This window comes from Clavelina lepadiformis, chromosome 2 (assembly GCF_947623445.1).
Source record: "Clavelina lepadiformis chromosome 2, kaClaLepa1.1, whole genome shotgun sequence".
In the NCBI taxonomy this organism is placed as follows: domain Eukaryota; kingdom Metazoa; phylum Chordata; class Ascidiacea; order Aplousobranchia; family Clavelinidae; genus Clavelina; species Clavelina lepadiformis.
Window position 1 is genome coordinate 7,910,243 of NC_135241.1, and position 18,125 is coordinate 7,928,367.

The 18,125-nt window shown below is 34.3% G+C and overlaps 1 protein-coding gene across 1 annotated transcript in view; it reads left to right on the forward strand.

The window, feature by feature from the left end:
• Positions 1–18,125, forward strand: part of LOC143445374 (polycystin-1-like) — a 42,954-nt gene that overhangs the window by 11,958 nt on the left and 12,871 nt on the right. The window contains exons 25-59 of the mRNA XM_076944430.1: positions 967–1,107; positions 1,270–1,449; positions 1,602–1,721; positions 1,959–2,166; positions 2,312–2,550; positions 2,736–2,836; positions 3,048–3,201; positions 3,466–3,640; positions 6,592–6,708; positions 7,142–7,284; positions 7,606–7,821; positions 7,979–8,086; positions 8,451–8,688; positions 8,760–8,953; positions 9,210–9,408; positions 9,483–9,673; positions 11,451–11,594; positions 11,667–11,807; positions 12,002–12,109; positions 12,551–12,763; positions 12,836–12,928; positions 13,077–13,214; positions 13,376–13,606; positions 13,721–13,852; positions 14,060–14,245; positions 14,415–14,552; positions 15,388–15,525; positions 15,611–15,772; positions 15,886–16,010; positions 16,146–16,275; positions 16,602–16,699; positions 16,793–16,940; positions 17,101–17,250; positions 17,361–17,580; positions 17,896–18,073. Of these exons, the coding sequence (XP_076800545.1) occupies positions 967–1,107; positions 1,270–1,449; positions 1,602–1,721; positions 1,959–2,166; positions 2,312–2,550; positions 2,736–2,836; positions 3,048–3,201; positions 3,466–3,640; positions 6,592–6,708; positions 7,142–7,284; positions 7,606–7,821; positions 7,979–8,086; positions 8,451–8,688; positions 8,760–8,953; positions 9,210–9,408; positions 9,483–9,673; positions 11,451–11,594; positions 11,667–11,807; positions 12,002–12,109; positions 12,551–12,763; positions 12,836–12,928; positions 13,077–13,214; positions 13,376–13,606; positions 13,721–13,852; positions 14,060–14,245; positions 14,415–14,552; positions 15,388–15,525; positions 15,611–15,772; positions 15,886–16,010; positions 16,146–16,275; positions 16,602–16,699; positions 16,793–16,940; positions 17,101–17,250; positions 17,361–17,580; positions 17,896–18,073 (5,597 nt within the window). The remainder of the gene's footprint in view (positions 1–966; positions 1,108–1,269; positions 1,450–1,601; positions 1,722–1,958; positions 2,167–2,311; positions 2,551–2,735; positions 2,837–3,047; positions 3,202–3,465; positions 3,641–6,591; positions 6,709–7,141; positions 7,285–7,605; positions 7,822–7,978; positions 8,087–8,450; positions 8,689–8,759; positions 8,954–9,209; positions 9,409–9,482; positions 9,674–11,450; positions 11,595–11,666; positions 11,808–12,001; positions 12,110–12,550; positions 12,764–12,835; positions 12,929–13,076; positions 13,215–13,375; positions 13,607–13,720; positions 13,853–14,059; positions 14,246–14,414; positions 14,553–15,387; positions 15,526–15,610; positions 15,773–15,885; positions 16,011–16,145; positions 16,276–16,601; positions 16,700–16,792; positions 16,941–17,100; positions 17,251–17,360; positions 17,581–17,895; positions 18,074–18,125) is intronic.

The following is an 18,125-nucleotide window of genomic DNA, read 5'->3' on the forward strand; positions in this document are numbered from 1 at the left end:
TGCATTGTTGTGGTGAAGGCAAAAATTTTTTGCTGCCCACATATCTGGCCGTTTTCGTTGCACAGCTTCACGAAGGCGTCGTAGAACTTCCAAATAGTACCCTTTGTTGATTGTCTGGGCTTCTGGTGCAGACTCATGATGCACAATCCGCAGGAATAAAAAAATAGGTTTCGTCACTTTCAGATTGCTGCGAACTTTTAGGCGTTGGAGATTCCGCATGCTTCCATTGTGAGGATTGAAACTTGGTTTCTGGGTCATAACCATAAACCCATGTTTCATCTCCAGTAATGATAGTTTCTGGAGTTCCTTCTGTTGCTTCGTCATCAGCTTGGAACGAATTTCGCCGCCACTCTCTGCAGGTGCAAATCCTTGATTACGATGAAATGTTCTGAACCCGTGCTTATTCCCCCATCTGCAACGATTTCTCGTACTGTTAACTGACGATCTTCCAGTACTAATTGGCGAACCTTCTCAATCACCTCCTCTTTTCGGCTTGTGGATGGCCTCCCTGAGTGTGGCTCGCTCTCCACTGACATCTGGCCATCTTTAAAGAGATCAAACCATTCCTTTATTTGAGTTGGGCTTAAGGCCTCATCTCCAAAAACCTGCTAAATCTTTCGAGTCGTTTCAGTTTGACTATCACCAAGCTTTTGTAAAAAATTGATGCAATGCCTTTGTTCGATGCATTCTGTCATTGAAATGCGATTTTGCGTGAAATTTTGCCGAGCACCTGCATTTAATGCTTAACACAGAGAGAATGACATGACCGATCGGCTTGAAACGATTCACACGTATGGAGTAATAGTGACATACATAACAATGCCCCAAAAAACTTGGCGCATGTGGCACTACTTTTGCCGGGAAGAGAAAAGGTTGAATACTTTTTGAACAGACCTCGTACAGGACCAGGTTTGTGCAAATTTTGATATAACACTCATACATTCATTTACTCTGTGTGACTTGCAGATGATGTTGTCAAATCATGTCAGTTCTGCCAACAAGACAATTTTCCTTACTGTGGATACAATGAACAGGCTTAAGAATTTAGAGTTTGTCAACAAGCCAATATTTGTAGAATATGATGTGGACTTCACATTTGAAATTAGTGTAAGTGATGTTATGAAATTTAATTTTTACATTCTTCTGCTATACTTATATGAAACGTTTGGTGTCTGTTATATAAAGTTTGTGTCTTTCTTCATTGGCGGAGAATGTTCTGGGCATAAAGTATTTCCAAATCCACACATTTATTTATCACGTCATGCTCAGGTTGAGATTGATGAAAACATTGATGCTGATGTTGAATGGTATTTTGATGATACACTGGAAAAAGAGAACAATCTCAGCCAACCTCACAATGGTGTCCGACTTACTTCTGATGAGGAACAAGTTCAAGTTAAAACCACTTGTGTCAAAAAGTTTGCAAGTCTTGGTGTAAAAAAGATAAAGGTAGTACAAAATTTGAATGATGATAATTTGATATATTTTTATTTCTATAAAGTTGATAAAGTATCACAATTCTTTTTTTTTTATTGATATATTATTTATCATTGTTATTGTAAGCTATCTTTTATAATCAAAAATGTGTAATACAATTCAAGGTTAAAGTTGTAAATGAATATGATGATATTACAATTGAAGACACAGTTCAGGTACGTGCAGAGCTAACCAATATTACCATGGACCTTCTGTCAGACCCGTTGGCTAATCATGATATTACGGTAAGCCTTATACATTACTTTTATATGTTATAAAATTTATACCTTTTTAAAATGTAGGTTTAGCATGCATTTGTCAACTTGTGAGCTTTGCTGAAATAAGAACTTTCAAAATAGATTTAAGCATCAACTAGTTAAAAACTAACTACTAACTAGTTTGCAATTGTTTTCGATTGATTGCAAATGCCTCCAGGTTTAAATAATAGTAACTTATTTTTTGCTTGTTTATTATTTTATTAGTTTTCTGCCAATGTTATTCCTAGTGGCTTGGGTAGCAACTTCACATTTAAGTGGGGTGACTTTACCAGTCCAACTACAGTAACCGCGACAACGACAGCATCCCACACATTTGCTACTCATGGAACATACAATGTGTCTGTAACTGCTGTTAATGGTGTCAATGAAATATCCACATGGAAGGAGTTTGTAATATATGAAGAAATTACAGGTTTTAAGCAAATACATTTTTGCTTAACTTTTTTAGATTCTCAAACAACAGAATACTCTTTGTGAGGCTTTGTTAGAAAATCTTTTCTTTCTGTTTGTATGAACCGGAAATCTTGTGATGTACAACCAATCTGTTTTAAACCCAGGATTAACTGTCACCACAAATAGTCCAACTGAGTTAGGAGTTCCGTCTGTGTTGAATGTGGATGCCAGTTCAGGGAATGTTAGTGGTACAAGTTTGTCTTTTTTTCTTGGTCACTCATCCACTCCGGTTTGGATAAATCAAACTGATTGGAAACTACAGCACAACTACACTGCCGCTGGGACGTACAACATCACAGTTATTGTTTCAAACCCTGTCAGCACAAAAAGCCAGTCTGTGCAGGTAAGAATTATCAAAATGACACAAGATTTCATTTTTTGTTTTTCTGAAGCTGGTTTTCAGGACTGCTGCTGATTTTTGGGCTGGTGTAATGTTTTTTAATTAAATATATACTGCATTTAGGATGATAATTTTGAAAAAGCTGCAAATTTACTCAATTTATACGCTTATTTCTTTTATGGCAAAAGGTTGAAGTGTATGGTCTTGAGATACTTTTTGTTAATTTGACATCAGAATGCTTTGAAACAAACAAAGAGGTAGTCTTACAAGCTGTAATGGAAACCACCAGGTTGTTATAATTGCTTTTAAGTATTATCTACTCATATAATGTAATATATTGTTTTAATGCGCCATGATTTAGATTTTAGAACATTTCATGTTGAATTTATTACAAATATTGTCGTTTGAGACTTTAATTTAGTGTTTTGAAGAAATATGTGCTAAAATTCTATGGTGAAGTTTGTTGATTATTAATAATGTTATTTATTCTTCATATATAGGTTCATTGACTTGACTTTTGATTGGATGTTCACAAGTGTTGCTTCAAAAAGTGTTGTGGGAAATAATACAGTAGAACACAGTTATGCAAGTGCTGGTAACCATTCTTGCTCTGTGGAAGTACGCAGTTCACAAACATCAAACACTCATAAAAAGGTAAAAAGCAACTATTTGTGGAGGAGCAATTGTGCTTTTTAAGAAAGGAGTGATACTGGTATTATTTTATTTGTTTACTACAAAGGTTTTTCCTAATCTCATTTGATAGTTTTGTAGCAAAAAGGTAAGTTGATATAAATATATATATATATGTTTGTCATATCTGCACAAAGTAGTCCAAAAAAACTTTTTTTGTGATTATGATGCAGTATAAAAAGCAGATTTTTTACACAGTATCCAAGGTTTGTCATTTGTAAATTTTAGGAGTTCACAGTGTGTATCCAAGCACCTACAACTAATCTTTCGCTTTCAACTACTACGATAGCTACAGAAACAGGATTGGAACATTGCTTTAATTATGCAGTTTATGATGGGTCTAATGTTATGGTGACTTTAATTTACGGAGATGAAAATGAACAACAAGTAGCAGACATGATCGGTATGCAATATTTTGCTTTGGAACAAATCTAAACAATCTGGCTAGATGATAATATTTTGAAATGGTGAATTTAGAAAGATTCGTGAAAATATGAATAAATATATATAGATATTTGTTTGATTTTGGATCTGCTAACTTTGTTTGTTTTGCTTTTTTGAAATATTTAAATAGCAGACGAAACATGTGTAAGTTCGTTGTCTTTCGGTTATGTGAACAATTTTCTTTTTTTTTCACTTATATGAAACTACTCGGTAGTAGAAACTTGTACCAATACCACTGTTTTTGTGGTTGGTTAAATACCAAGAGTTGGCAAATCGATTTTTTGCCCAATCCATAAAAAGTATTCCTAGAGTTTTGCAACCCAAATATGTTTTTAAAGGATTTTACGATTTGAAATATATTTATTTTTGCTAAGGACTTTTTTATTATGTAGGACTGGACTTTGGTCAAAGCTTTGTAGAATTCTCCTTTTTCTTCTTAGCTGTTGTACTGTCATAGCTACGATGTATTACTTCACCTAACACTGCTGCTAGGCTAGCAGTCGGATGGCTTAGTAACTGAAGGAGAATTAAAGTGATAAAAACAGTATAAAGTGATTAAATTTTGGAGTTATGAACAAAGTTGTGAGGCATAAGGGTTTATTTCTCTTGACTAAGCATTTTAGACAAATAAGGGAAAAAACTGTAATGTTGTGGTAGCAGAGGAAAAGGCTTGTAATGTAATCCAGCTGTATAAGTTTTAGAATTTGCTTGTGACTCAAATTTGGGGCACAACCGGCTATTTGCTAAATCTTGGATTATATAACCGGAAGCTTAAAGGTTATGACCCAAATCTTCCTACAGCAATTGGATTTGCAAGTATTAAAAAAGGATCTATATCTGTGCAAAATCGTGACGCGACACCTGATCGAAAGACACTTTATCGAACGACACTTAATCGAACGACAGTTTATCGAACGACACTTAATCGAACGACAGCTGATCGAAACGACAGCTGATCGAAACGACAGTTGATTGAACGACACTTTATCGAACCGACAGTTGATCAAACGACACTTTATCGAACCGACAGTTGATCAAAGCGGCAGTTGATCGAATCGACTGTTGCTTCTCCCGCACACAGTCAAAGCAAAACGTGGCGTACAGTTGCATTGTTTGCTGTAGAAAATTAAAATTTGGTGACTTTTCATAAAAAGTGTTCAGCTATCTGTCCATGTTTGTTTGATAAAGTTGGATTTTGTAATTTTTGAGATATTGTGATATTTATATAATTTTGCTCTCTCCGCATTGAAGCGTAACGTTTTCGTTTACTCATTTACGCACCAATAACTTGACTAACTATTCTCTTTTGTTCTCTTCTCACAGCGGGGGCGCGGCGTAACAAGAAGAATTTCTAGAAATGTGTCACTTTTAGAAATACCTAATTTACACTAAATTCACTTTCTTTAGTTTTACAATTATGATGTATACAGGAAGCCAGATGATGTTTCTACTAACCTGTAAAAATCTCATCAGTCTACGACGCATAGTTTTCTAGTAATTAACGATTGTAAATGTGTGTGCGGGGTCGGCCACACCTAGTTTTTTTAGTAAACTCGCGAGCCTGGTTAGGATAGGGTTAAAAGATCCACAATTTATCGAAACAACTGACGATATGCACTGTTAAAAGCACGACAACTGACGAAGTGCACATTTCAATCGCATTCATTTAATTACAAGTTGTGCGCAATTGCTCGAAGATAACTTTTTATGTCAATATTCGTTGAGTCATAATTTTCGACTATGCTCTTCAGCCGTTGGTTGACAGCGTCGTAGCGCTTCTTCCGAGGTGGGCCATCAATTCCAGCACTCAATTGCTCAATTAACATTTCGTTGGAACCTTGTTCCCGCTTAATTTTTTTGACGAGTCTGCGAAGCGTCGAATGGGATATTGAGACACGCTTGCTGAACGCATTGTGCCATCCTTCAATACTATTATTCGTTCGTGGAAGGTCATCTTGAACCCGGTGGAAGACATTCCAACACCGGATAGGAAATAGAGGTTGACAACGATTCCTGCGACACAATCGTCCAATCCAAGTAGTTTCGAAATAGTCAATGTATTCAGACAAGTGCTGCTCATCGTCGTCACTGAACGTGGCCAGGAAGTCCTCGAACCGTTGTACAACGTCTTCAGGCGCAACGAATACCAGTGCCTGGAAGCATTTTATGCGAAGTTCTCGGTAACGGTGTATACGAGTGGCACCGTGCGATTTTCATCGACCAGCGCGTGTATCGTGTACAGCTGGTATCCAAGTGGGGCAACATCAAATGTACCGTCACAAAACCAATTAGCGCAGTTGTTCAGTATATCCAGATTCTTTTGAGACGCAAACATATAGAATTTGTTCTCATCGTCTTCCTCGACAACGAAGGCTTCTCCCCTCGGTGTCACGCGGAGTTCATCCATCAAGCCGTTTCCTTCTGGACATACGCGCTTTCGCTGTATCATCCGCTTTAATGATGTTGCTTTAGGGAGAGCACCAGCGGTATATACATCACAATTCATTAATGTACACCATTACAAAGACCGCACATCACAATGGCTTATTGTCTCAATGTTTGAGAAACACGCAAAAATCTTGCTTGAACTGTCGGTTCGATAAAGTGTCGTTCGATCAACTGTCGGTCTGATCAACTGTCGGTTCGATAAAGTGTCGTTCGATCAGTTGTCGGTTCGATAAAGTGTCTTTCGATAAAGTGTCATAGTACCGTGCAAAATAATCTGATTTGTGTTGAATTCGGCACATTCCTACTATGGTGTAATAGTTCATATTTAGCTGTGTTCAAAAATACAATTGCAGCACTTATATTTTTGTCTATTAAGTTCCATTAATTTCTGATGGTGTTTATTTGAATAATTCAGATTTCAATTATTTAGTTAGGATAAACAATTTCCTGATTTTTATACAGGCTCAGTTTGTCATACATACACAGCAGCAGGGAATTATTCTGCTAAGCTTTTTGCTCAGAATGCTGTTAGTATGGCAGATAAAACTGTGATTGTCATGATTCAAGACAGAATTCAAGGTAATGCATGATGCAATTTTATATATGAGTTATTTGTTTTGCATTGCATGGTATTTTAAATTGACAAACCAAAATTGTTATGCTTTTAATTGTTGCCTTGTGTTGCCATGTCATTTTTTCGTTTTAATTTATTGTATACAGTATATGTATTCATATTTTGTATTTTTTATATTCTTTATCAGCATTGTTTAGTATAATTAAAATACTTTTTTGTTTAATACTTTATATTAGAAATATTTTGTCTATTTTCATGATATATGGGCCACAATTTTCAACACTTTTTTCACAAACTTTGGTGATTTAGAAAACAATCTTGCAAATATAGATGAGAGCTATTTGTCCAATTACATCAAGAAACAGTCTAAATAATTGTTTACTGACAAATACGTTGTAAATTTCACTATATTTTTCTTAAGTTCACTCAATTTTTTAGATGTATCTGTTACTACGAACGTTTCGTATGGATTCAACATTGCTTTAGGTGAAGTTGTGTTGTACACAGCAATTTTCAACGGGACTGATGCAGTTGTAGAATGGTACTTTGGAGATCCATCTGATGTAAAATATGGAATATCGGTAAGAAAAACGGTTTGGTTGTTGTGATATAAAGGTAGGTCAGTTTAAATTATAACTTCTTGCATGTTTTCTGTGGACATATTATTTGCTTGAAAAGATTTTTGTGTGGACTTAGTTTGGAACTTGTAATTGATGTTTTATTAATGTTGCTGGTTTAAGTTGTAACATGAAAAGAAGTTTTAATTATTGGGTCAAATTCTGTTTAAATGTGATTAACATTTACTGATTAACTTGAGTTCTTTAACTATTTATCTTTTATATCAAGCTGAAATTTACAGATTTATGCCCATGCAAAAGTAATTGTTTAACATTTGGTTACAGGTTACTCATGCATATAATGCCATTGATGACTATTACCTAACTGTGACTGTTAGCAATGAAGTCAACAGTGAAGATGAAGAAGTTAAAGTAAGAGTTTATAATCCTGTGAACGGAAGTGCCCTTGCTATCTCTCCAATACCAAGCGTTGTCGCCGTGGGAACAACGACTGACTTCAATGTTATCAGTCAGGGAAATGCAGAGTATTTTTACTGGAATGTACGTAGATCGATTTGATATTGTTGCTTAAAATGAACTACCAGTATTTTTGAATATAGTGTTTCATTTTATTTTTATTTGGTGCTTGTATGCGATTAATTTATAGATCTACTGGTGAAAACTTAAATGTTGCTAGTTTTATGTACACTTCACATAGATCGAACCCAATGTGTTTGGTTGGGACAACGAAACAAGTCAGAAGATGTTTTCACATACTTTTACCCAGTCAGACAAGTACAATATAACTCTGAAGGGTGAAAATGTTGTAAGTATTCGGTGGTTACAATTTTGGAAACAAATTAGTTATGGTTTTTATTTTAGGTTGAGTTAAATTCACCCTTAATACCCAATTTCTACCTGAGTTTAGAAGTTATGGTCAAATTCCAATGTCTTAAACTTAAACAGCCATAACATTTATTAAAAAACAAGTTAAATTCACCCTTAATACCCAATTTCTACCTAAGTTTAGAAGTTATGGTCAAATTCCAAATGTCTTAAACTTAACCAGCCATAACGTATATTAAAAAATGAAAAAATAAATGTTTCTTTACCTGATAACATATTTCGTTATCTAGTAATGTTTTGTGGTGTATTCATAAAAACAAACTTTTTTATTATTTTGTGTTTAGGCAAGCTCATCAACTATATCTAATACACTACTGGTCTCAGAACCTTTGGACAATCTTGTTATTGTGGCTGTTAATGCTACTCCGCTGGGATTTTGGGCCACAAAGGAACCTTTGGAATTTGAAGTTAAAATACGAAATGGGCTTAAATTAAATCCTATTTCTTCAGCCACAGCTGGAGATTTAAGCTATCTGCACTTTGAATGGAAATTTATTAGTAACAAGACTGAAAGCTTTCCCAGTATGTTTTCTTTCACAAGTGTGGGTTCGACTGCAAGTTTGCTTAGATTAAGCAAAAATCTTTGTTATTAGATTCATCATACACAGAAGAGTATCAATTAGATGAACCTGTTATATATACAGCATTTGTCAATGTTTCAAATGAGATTTCAAGTGCAGTAGCTGACAAACAGATCACTTTACAGCATCGAATCACTAACATCACATTTGAAAAGACAGAGCCACCTGCACATGCTACTAAAACTGGGGAAATTGTTTCAATTAATGTTAGACACTTTTCTTCTGTTGTGAATATTTTCAACGACATATTTTAAATTTTGTCGTATTTATAGTTGTTATATTTCGTCTTTTAAATATTTGAACCTTGTTAACAAAACTTGAACAGAAATTTGATAAAATTATTTTTTATTAATTAATAAATAAGTTTTTACTATCACAAATAATTATAGCCAATTTGATTGTGATTTGTTTGTTACATGTAACATGGTTTTTCGAGAATTAAGCTAATTTTTATGTATTTAGGCATCTATTGCTTCAGGAAGTAGCATAGAATATACATGGAAGGCCAATAGCACTTCACATCCTGAAGAATTCCTGAATAATAATCTTTTTACACATACTTATGATACTGCGGGGCATTACAAAATTGTACTTGAATTAAAAAATGAAGTTAGCAACATTGAATCAACATATCAGTTATATGTTCAAGATATGATTAGTGGTAAGGTGCATTCATATGCAGTATTTTACTAGTGTTGATTAGTGCAGATGTTCAAATCGTTTTTGTTCATTCAGGTTTAAGTGTGGAACATGTTAATGCTGTCACTGAATTTTATGTCCCTCATAATGTTGACACCTTGTTTCACGCTGACATTCAACAAGGGAGTGATGTCTACTACAGATGGCAGGGTGTTCGTGTTGATACTGGTCTTAAATCAGATATAAAATATGAGCAACTTAATGACATTCAGTGGAGATTCCCAGAGGTATGTTCAGATGGTCTTGGAAGATTTCAAAGATTTGAGATTTTCCGATTTTTTTGCCTTTACATAGTGTTTATGCATATATATCATTACATGTTATGAGGAAATGTTCAGTTTACAATGTTTGGCCAAAAATTATCTAACATTTGGGCATAAAAACACAAAAGAATGAATTTTACAAACTTTGGTTAGTTTGTTTACAATTCTCTCCTTGTAAGTGCACACACTTTTCCTAGCTCCTCTTCCAATTTTAGCAATACCTTTTGAACTCTTCTGGAATGCTGAGGTTCACTGTCAATCTTTCGATAATTTTTTTTTCTTATTGAAATCTCATTCCTTTGAGCATAGTTTTTAAACAACCAGTTTTTAAACAGGAAACAGCCTATTTCAGGAAAGAAAGTAAATTGCACAGTGCACTGCATTAAAGAGTTGCATAAGTGCCGTATTTTTTGTTAAAAATCCTTTAATCAAATGGGCTGAATGAGCTGGAGCATTGTCATGGTGAAGCTGTCAGTTTTTTCTCTGTCCACACGTTTGGATTCTTTCTTTGCACAGCATTTCGAAGGCGTTGGAAAACCTCACAGTAATACTCTTTGTTGGTTGTTTGGTCTTTTTGTGCATATTCATCATGCACGATGCTGCAGAAATCAAAGAAACAGGCCAGCATTACTTTCACCTCAAGTGATACAAACCTGTCGTGCTTTTTTGGGTCTAGGTAGATTTGGATGCTTCCACTGTGAAGATTGAACCTTTGTTTCTAGATCAAAACCATAACTCCAGGTCTCATCACTAGTCATGATCATGATGTTGTTTATAAATTCTGGGTCATTGTTTGTTATTGCTTGTCTTGGGTAATTTTCACTCTAAGTTCCTTCTGTTGCTTCGTTAGCAGCTTGTGAATTAATTTTTTTGAACCTCTCCGCATGCACAAGTCCGCAGTAAATATGGAATGAAATTATTTTTCCTTTTATGCTATTCTTCAACAATTAGATGTCGATCTTTCATCACAATTCATTGCGCTTTGTCAGTTACCTCCTCATTTCAGTTTGTGCCCAGAATGTGCCTCACTCTCCACAAACACTCGATTGTTCTTGAAGCGATCATACCATTCCTTGAATTGAGTTTTGTGGTCTCATCTCCAAACATTTGTTGAATGATTTTGATTGTTTCAGTCACAATATTGCATAGCATTTCGCAGAACTTGTTGCAATATCTTTGTTTGGGGCATTTTGTCATTTCACTTGTGAACAAAATGAGATGAGCATGCTGCACTATTTAATTCTACTAAATACCTTAGAAAAAGTTAATAACATCAGCTCTCAACTTGAAATTTTTTATGCGTTCGCATGAATAGCAACTTCACAATGCATCATGAAAAATTTGCTGTTGTAGCATTACCTCGGCGGTAGGAGATATTAAGGTTGGGTACTTTTTAAACAGACAAACTTCATGCATATGCAAAGTTGTCACTATTTCCTAGGAAAAATTTGTGTGATCAAGGCTATTTTTCAGAATTTTTTGTTAACCTACCTTAAATGTTATGGCATAGTGACCTACGCTAACCTAAATCTATTTTTAATAAAAAGCTAAACACTGTAGGTAAAATTAACCAAACTGCCTACTTTTACTGGGCTGTATTGACTTAAGATGAAGTAGTCACTTTCTGAATGTAGTGTGTATACTTTATGCATTGTCTGAACGTATTTAATAACATAAGGTATGTATGTATTGTTTAACTATGCTGTGATGTTAGTGGTGTACATTATTATGTGGTTTACAGGTTGCAACTTACATCCTGATGGTGAACGCTTCAAATTTCATTAGTTGGGTTGACTTAAACATAACGGTGTATGTTATGGAACCGGTATCTGGGCTTGAAATTAATTTGCTCCAAAATATTATTTCTACTGGATCAACAATATGGGTATGTCTTATATATAATAGTTTATACCAAAATACATCTTTTTACCTTTGAAATTATGATTTTGCTTTCCAGGTAAATGCAACTATAGAAAGTGGAGTCAGTGCTGAGTTTTTATTGGATTATGGTGATGGTGCTTCAGTTGCTAAAGGTGTTGACAGTTCTCTTTCAAGCTTTAGCCAGAGACATACGTATAATACAAATGGCACGTTCTTGGTTAGTTTGCAATATCAAATATTTATTGTCGTTTGCATTGTGTTACTTAGCTTTATCTTACATTTTCCAGCATAAAATATTACACTATAATAGGTGTTTAATTAATTGTTTGAATTAATTTAGTAGAGTTACAGATAATGTTGGTGTCAGGTATCGGGGTATTTTATGCAGCAGTCTATATTTCCTTTCATCAGATATCGGCTACTGCAAAAAACAATGCATCACTTCTGAATGATACCATCTATTTATATGTTCGAGATAAAATAAGTGGTCTGAAGATTGAAGGCATTGCTGATGGTGGGGTATGTATTCTTAATGACATTGAAGTTAACTTGGATTTCTTTTTTATAGTTTTGTTGAAACAATATGTTTGAAATACATGGCAAAATGTTTAGATCGTAGCGATACTGTATGTCAGTGTTTGATATTAGTGTCACTTAATACAGTGACGACTTGTTTATTTGAAGCTCAATTATCTTAAAAGACATTAAATTACTTTTCAGTAGCTGGTATTATTGTTTTTAGTTAAGGTACTTTCGAACCTGTTAAGATACTTTTGGTTAAGTAAAGTTTTGTTAACAAGCTTTTGCTGCATTTTTAGTTACATGTGTTGATGTACCAGGAAAATGATGTTTCTTTAATAAAATTTCGTATTTCACCTATTGCTATTAGTGATATTAAAGAAGTCATTAGGTTTTAACAGCCGACGGGGGGGGATTGTTATTAATATATTATTATTACAGTACATATCCAGTGATGGATCGCTTACCTTGAGTGCCACAGTTGATAGTGGGTCATTTGTTGTATATAACTGGACTCTCACATATGCTGATGGGAGCATCGAACGTAATGTGGGTTCTTCCTGGACCATTCACACTTCTATACCAGGCCCAGCTTCTCTGCGTGTTGTTGCCGACAATGTGGTTGATTCAAGTATTCTCACTTTATCACTAGAGGTAACATAAAATACCCGGAAGTATCTCCCTTTAAACAAAGTATTTCCAAATAAAGCCCTTTTTTGTTTTAAGGTGCAAGATCCACCAGATTTTACCTTTAACATCATTGATCCTAACAATATTTACATCAATGAAACTGTCAGCCTACAAATAATCAAGAATGGGGTACTTTGTTTATATGTGTTTCTTACTTTTTTAAAACAGTTTTTAAACAGTTCAAAATTAGTGTATGATAACCCAAGTATCAATTACTATTGAATTTTAGGTATAATACAATACACAACCTCTTTTATAACAAAGTTTACAATTGTAGGGAACAGATATTGTTTACAATGTTAGCTTTGAGCCTGGCAATGAAATTGAAAATACATCATCTTTAATGCATACCCATGTGTATACTGACATTGGAGCCTTTCCTGTTGTTGTTACCGCCTTTAATAAAGCTTCCCAGGTGAAATTGAGATTATCGTTAATTATTATTATATACTTCATGTTAATAATTGCTTAGATTGCTATTATTTTGTAAAAGTTTATGTTGGTATATTATTTATTGAAAAGTCAGTGTTGATATTTTCTGGTACTATGGTTCTAGTAAATAGTTCTTGTTTGCAGAAATCTGACAAAAAATTCATCTATGTAAAAAGGCTGCTCTGTGTTGCACCTCATCTGTCATTTGTGGGAAACTTGGCTCAGAAAACAAGGTTTTATCGCTCAAGAAAAGTTTACCTTGAAACTGAAATTGAAAGATATGGTTGTACAACTTATAATGTCAAATACGAGTGGCATGTCTACAAACAGGAAAACTGCTCGGAATCACTTGATCCAGACAACGACATCTCATCAGTAAATTATGTTTTTTGTTTCTTATTTTTGTTCGTCATTTTACTTTATGGCTCATTCAGAGAAAAGCAGAAAAGGACAGCCTTTTTATATGATATTTCTGCGTACTCATTGCAGAATATGACGTTGGCTTCAAATCCGTTGCTGGCAATACCTGCTTTAAAACTTGACATTAATAAGTATTGTGTTACAAACTCCGCTACTTACGTTGATACTCCTCTTTCGGCTACTATTCGAAATAGCTTTGAGGTATTTATGTTACCGGTGAAAGAACTTAAGTACAGTTGTAGTTAACGTTTTTATTAAATTCTAGCGGGCTTGGAATTTGGTTTGTTTTGGCTTTTTGCCATAATTTACATAAAACCCTTGGAAACTGTGTGTAGCTGCATAAATTAAAGTTGCCTTAAAAAAGTATTAGTTTCAATTTTATACTGCCATTATGCAAACATTTTGTAGATTATTGCTACACCACTTGCTGTTGTAATTGCTGGAGGAACGTTTCGTCACATCTCTCAGTCTGAAACGATAGTTCTGGATGCAAGCTCTTCATTTGATCCAGATGAAGAAGCTTTAAATCAAACTCCTCTGGATTATGAATGGCACTGCTCATCAAAGCCAACAACCTTAGCCGTTGCCACAAATGTAAACATTATATAACCACTTTACCAATCCACTAAAGTTACCAAGTTATTTCTCAGCTTTTAATCTAATAGATATTATCAGTTTTATTTTTTTCTTTAACTGCCAAAGGATGATAACTTGATAAGTTTCCATGTATAACATTTTCTAATACATTTGTGTATGTTTGTAGGCAAGTGACAATTGCTTTTCGGTTAGCACTTCCAAAAAAATTGAAATTATGGCATCAAACCTGTTAGTAAATCGTGAATACAATTTCACTGTTCAAGCAAGTAAAGTGGGGAAGATTCCTGTAACAACATGGCAAAGTGTACGTTCTTTTACATTGGTTCTTGATCTTTTTTGGAGCTACCCAAATTTCAAACAATAAAGACCTTAACAGCAAACCCATCTTATCATACCACGTCTTAAACAATTGGTTATTATATATTGTGATATACACACAACTTTCCATCGTTTAATCCCACCAAAAGATGCAAAAAAATAAGAATGTGCCTGCTATATTTAAACAAACCATGTTGAAAAGCTGATTAATTATTATTAATCCATGAACTATTATTTTTTATCACTGTATATCCCGTCATCCTAAATAACCCAGGTGTTTTGTACCTACCTGTACTTGTTCAAGATGGCGATGTTTGGAGTGTTAGTTTATTAACCACTTCATTGATAAACTACATTGTGTTGTTGGCAGCTAGATGGTTATGTATATTATATGTTCTGCTAGGATCAGTCAAGTTTTTTGATAAACAAAGCTTGTACTGTATTATCGTTGCATAATCGTGTTTTGTCATAAACAGTTTATACGATATGGCTCATAATAAGTTTGTAGGAATACACGAGAAAATACTTTGCACTTGTGTATATTGTTGCTTTTTTCTTTGCGGTTTGAGCTAGTTTGTTGTTGTTTGTAACACTTTTTACATGTAAACTATGTGAACCTATTAAATTATTGTCTTATAACCAGTGACAGTAACCAAAGACATAGGCTTAAAACCACCGCTCGATTATCTTTCTTTCATAAATCTGTTTAATATTCCCCATTTATCATACAAAGCATTTAATCGAGAATATTTTCCACACTATTTCTTCAATTTTCAGGTGAAAGATTTTTATATCTTAGCTTAACCTTTGTTTCGCTTTAGGTGACAATCGTTGCTGACCTAATACCAACTGTAACAGTATCATGCTATTCGTGCCGTTTGCAATCAAGTTTACGAATAAGCTCAGCGCATCATTTGGTGCTACTTGGATCATGTGCTTCGTGTTCTTTGAGGGATAAGGTGCAACCTTTGTTAACTTAGGTTTATTTCATCCAAGTTGATATGTCACCATTGTGACCATTGCTGTGGTTTTTTGTTTATGCAGGTTGAATACTTGTGGGAAGCAACTCGCCGTAACACTAGCGATGGTACAGCCAGCCCATTTCCATTAAATACTGACACTACAACTACCGGAAATTCTGGCAGATATTTAGTTGTTCGTGTTGGTGCAATGGCATCTTATTTTGAATATGAATTCAATCTTACTGTAAGTTTACCCTTATGTTTTCCAAGTTTTTAAAAGAACACAATATGCTGTTGAAAGAAAGTGCATAAAACCAAAATAGCCATCACTGTATGAGGCATGTGTTCCTATTATAGATAAAAGTGAACTCAGCAAGTGGACTCTCGAAGCTTATCATGTTTACAAATAAACCACCTGTTGATGGTTCTTGTTCACTGTTATATCCTGGAAGTCAGGCTTATGTTTTAGAAACACTGGTTAGGTAAACATTTTGTGTATTATCTCTATAAGTGAACAAGTAAAACTTGTATTTATTTAAGTAATTGATTGCTGTTGTACTATTTCTTGTCGTGGTAACAACCATAAGACTTTAAAATATTTTTCGTGGCATATATAGTTTTGTTTGTACTGGTTGGAAGGATGAGGACGTATCTCCTCTTATTTACACTATTTTGGCGATGAGATTCAGTGGTGGACAGAAATTTGATGACTTTGTGATATACCGAGGAACCTCTTCGAGTTATGAGGTATTCAATGGACTTGAAGTAACAACAAAAATTACTACTTTTATCATTCAGTTATTATAACCAAAAATAGAGCTTCACCTACTTAAGATGTGGAATGTTATTATGATTTATGAAATAGTTCCCTGGGAACTGTACACATACAAATTTTCTTTGCATGCCAGTGGAAAACACTTGATTTTGATAAGAGATCAGAATGAGATTGGTAAAATTGTTAAAACAGAACAAATTATGCGGATAGGTGCAATCACGAGTAGGAATAGTTTTGTGATTACCTTTTTAAATATGAAACATTATTGGTAATATCCTGACCATGATGTATTTTGCAGGCCTATCTTCCCCTAGGTTTTGAGGATAATGGCTTCGATGTTGTAATACAGATTCATGTTGAAGATGCATTGGGTACCTATAGTATTGGCCTGAATGAGTAAGTTGTTACATCATGTGTGACAGCTTTTGGTTTTATTTTTAGGTTAGGTTCATTCATTTTGAACGTTATAAAACCTTTTGTTCTTTGTAGGACACTGAAAGTCAAACTGAATGCACAAACAAATACCCTCCAGTGGTTAAGCAATAAGACATCAAATGAGCTGGCTGAACTACAAAGATCAAGCAACCCGCAGAGAGTTGCTGATTTTGCAGCTGGTCTTATTACGGTGCTAAACCAGGTTAATGTTATTTTTCGACATAAATCTTGACGTTGTGTTTGTAGGCATAATACAATAAGTTCTGTAAAGGTCTTGATTCCAAAAATAGTGGGAAACTTATAGACAGTCAGACATATGCACGTACTCATATGCGTTTTATTGATGTGAACATTTTTTAAAGGAGTCTCAGATTAATGGAGGTTCCGACGATGATCAAGATTTTGACAGTAGAAAAGAAATCAGAAATAACATTACTCGGACTGTTACTTCACTAAACACAAACTCATTTGATGAGATTTCGCAAATGTCTACCGTTTTCAAGCAGTGTATGGTAGGAGTTCATAAAATTATTTTGTAACTGTATAGTTACACTGTTTATGTACCTGTTGAAATCACCTATGCAGCATCAGTTAACATGGTTAAGTTTGTATATTTTTTCAGAAAATTCCAGCAGAATTTCAAGATACATCATTACAAAATATCAGTGTTTTAAAGCTTGATGAACTTTCTGAACAAATGATTTCTTACATTGATGTTGCCAGTCAGACATCTTTTTTGACAGTGACCACCAATTTAATGGAAGCTGTGAGCTATTTGGTTGAATCTGTTAACTATCCCATTTATGTTTCTGGAGATGCTCTGTCAACCCAAAGTGTAAATGGTAAGAAGTAGATCATTTTTCACACCTTTCCGACTTTAGAAAATATTTAAGAATTAAATTCCTAAATGGTTACAAATCAGTTTCTACGTCATACGTGTTTTGCTTTTTGTTGTATTGAACCATTCATATTACTATTCTGTTTTTATTTCTCATAATTTATTTTCAATAAATAACTATTAATGCCATTCAAAAATATTTTACATATAACATCATCTGTTTCAGTAATACTTGAATCATTGTTTTTTGTTGTTTTGCATAATTTGTCGCATGCTATCAATACTTTTTAAAAACAATTGTTTTGTATTTAAATCTCAGGCGATTCAACACTAAGCACTGAATATCGCATGTCAGTGGTAGAACAGCTGATGTCATCTGCCGTAAAATTAACTGATAATGTATTAGAAGGTCGAGTTGTAGGTGAAGAGCCGGTATTTTTAAATGCTTCAGTTTTTTCAACAATAGCAGCTCGAACAACACCAGCTAATATGAACAAGTAACTTATTTAGAAAATGATATACATATATGAGTGCAATGCGAGTACTCAA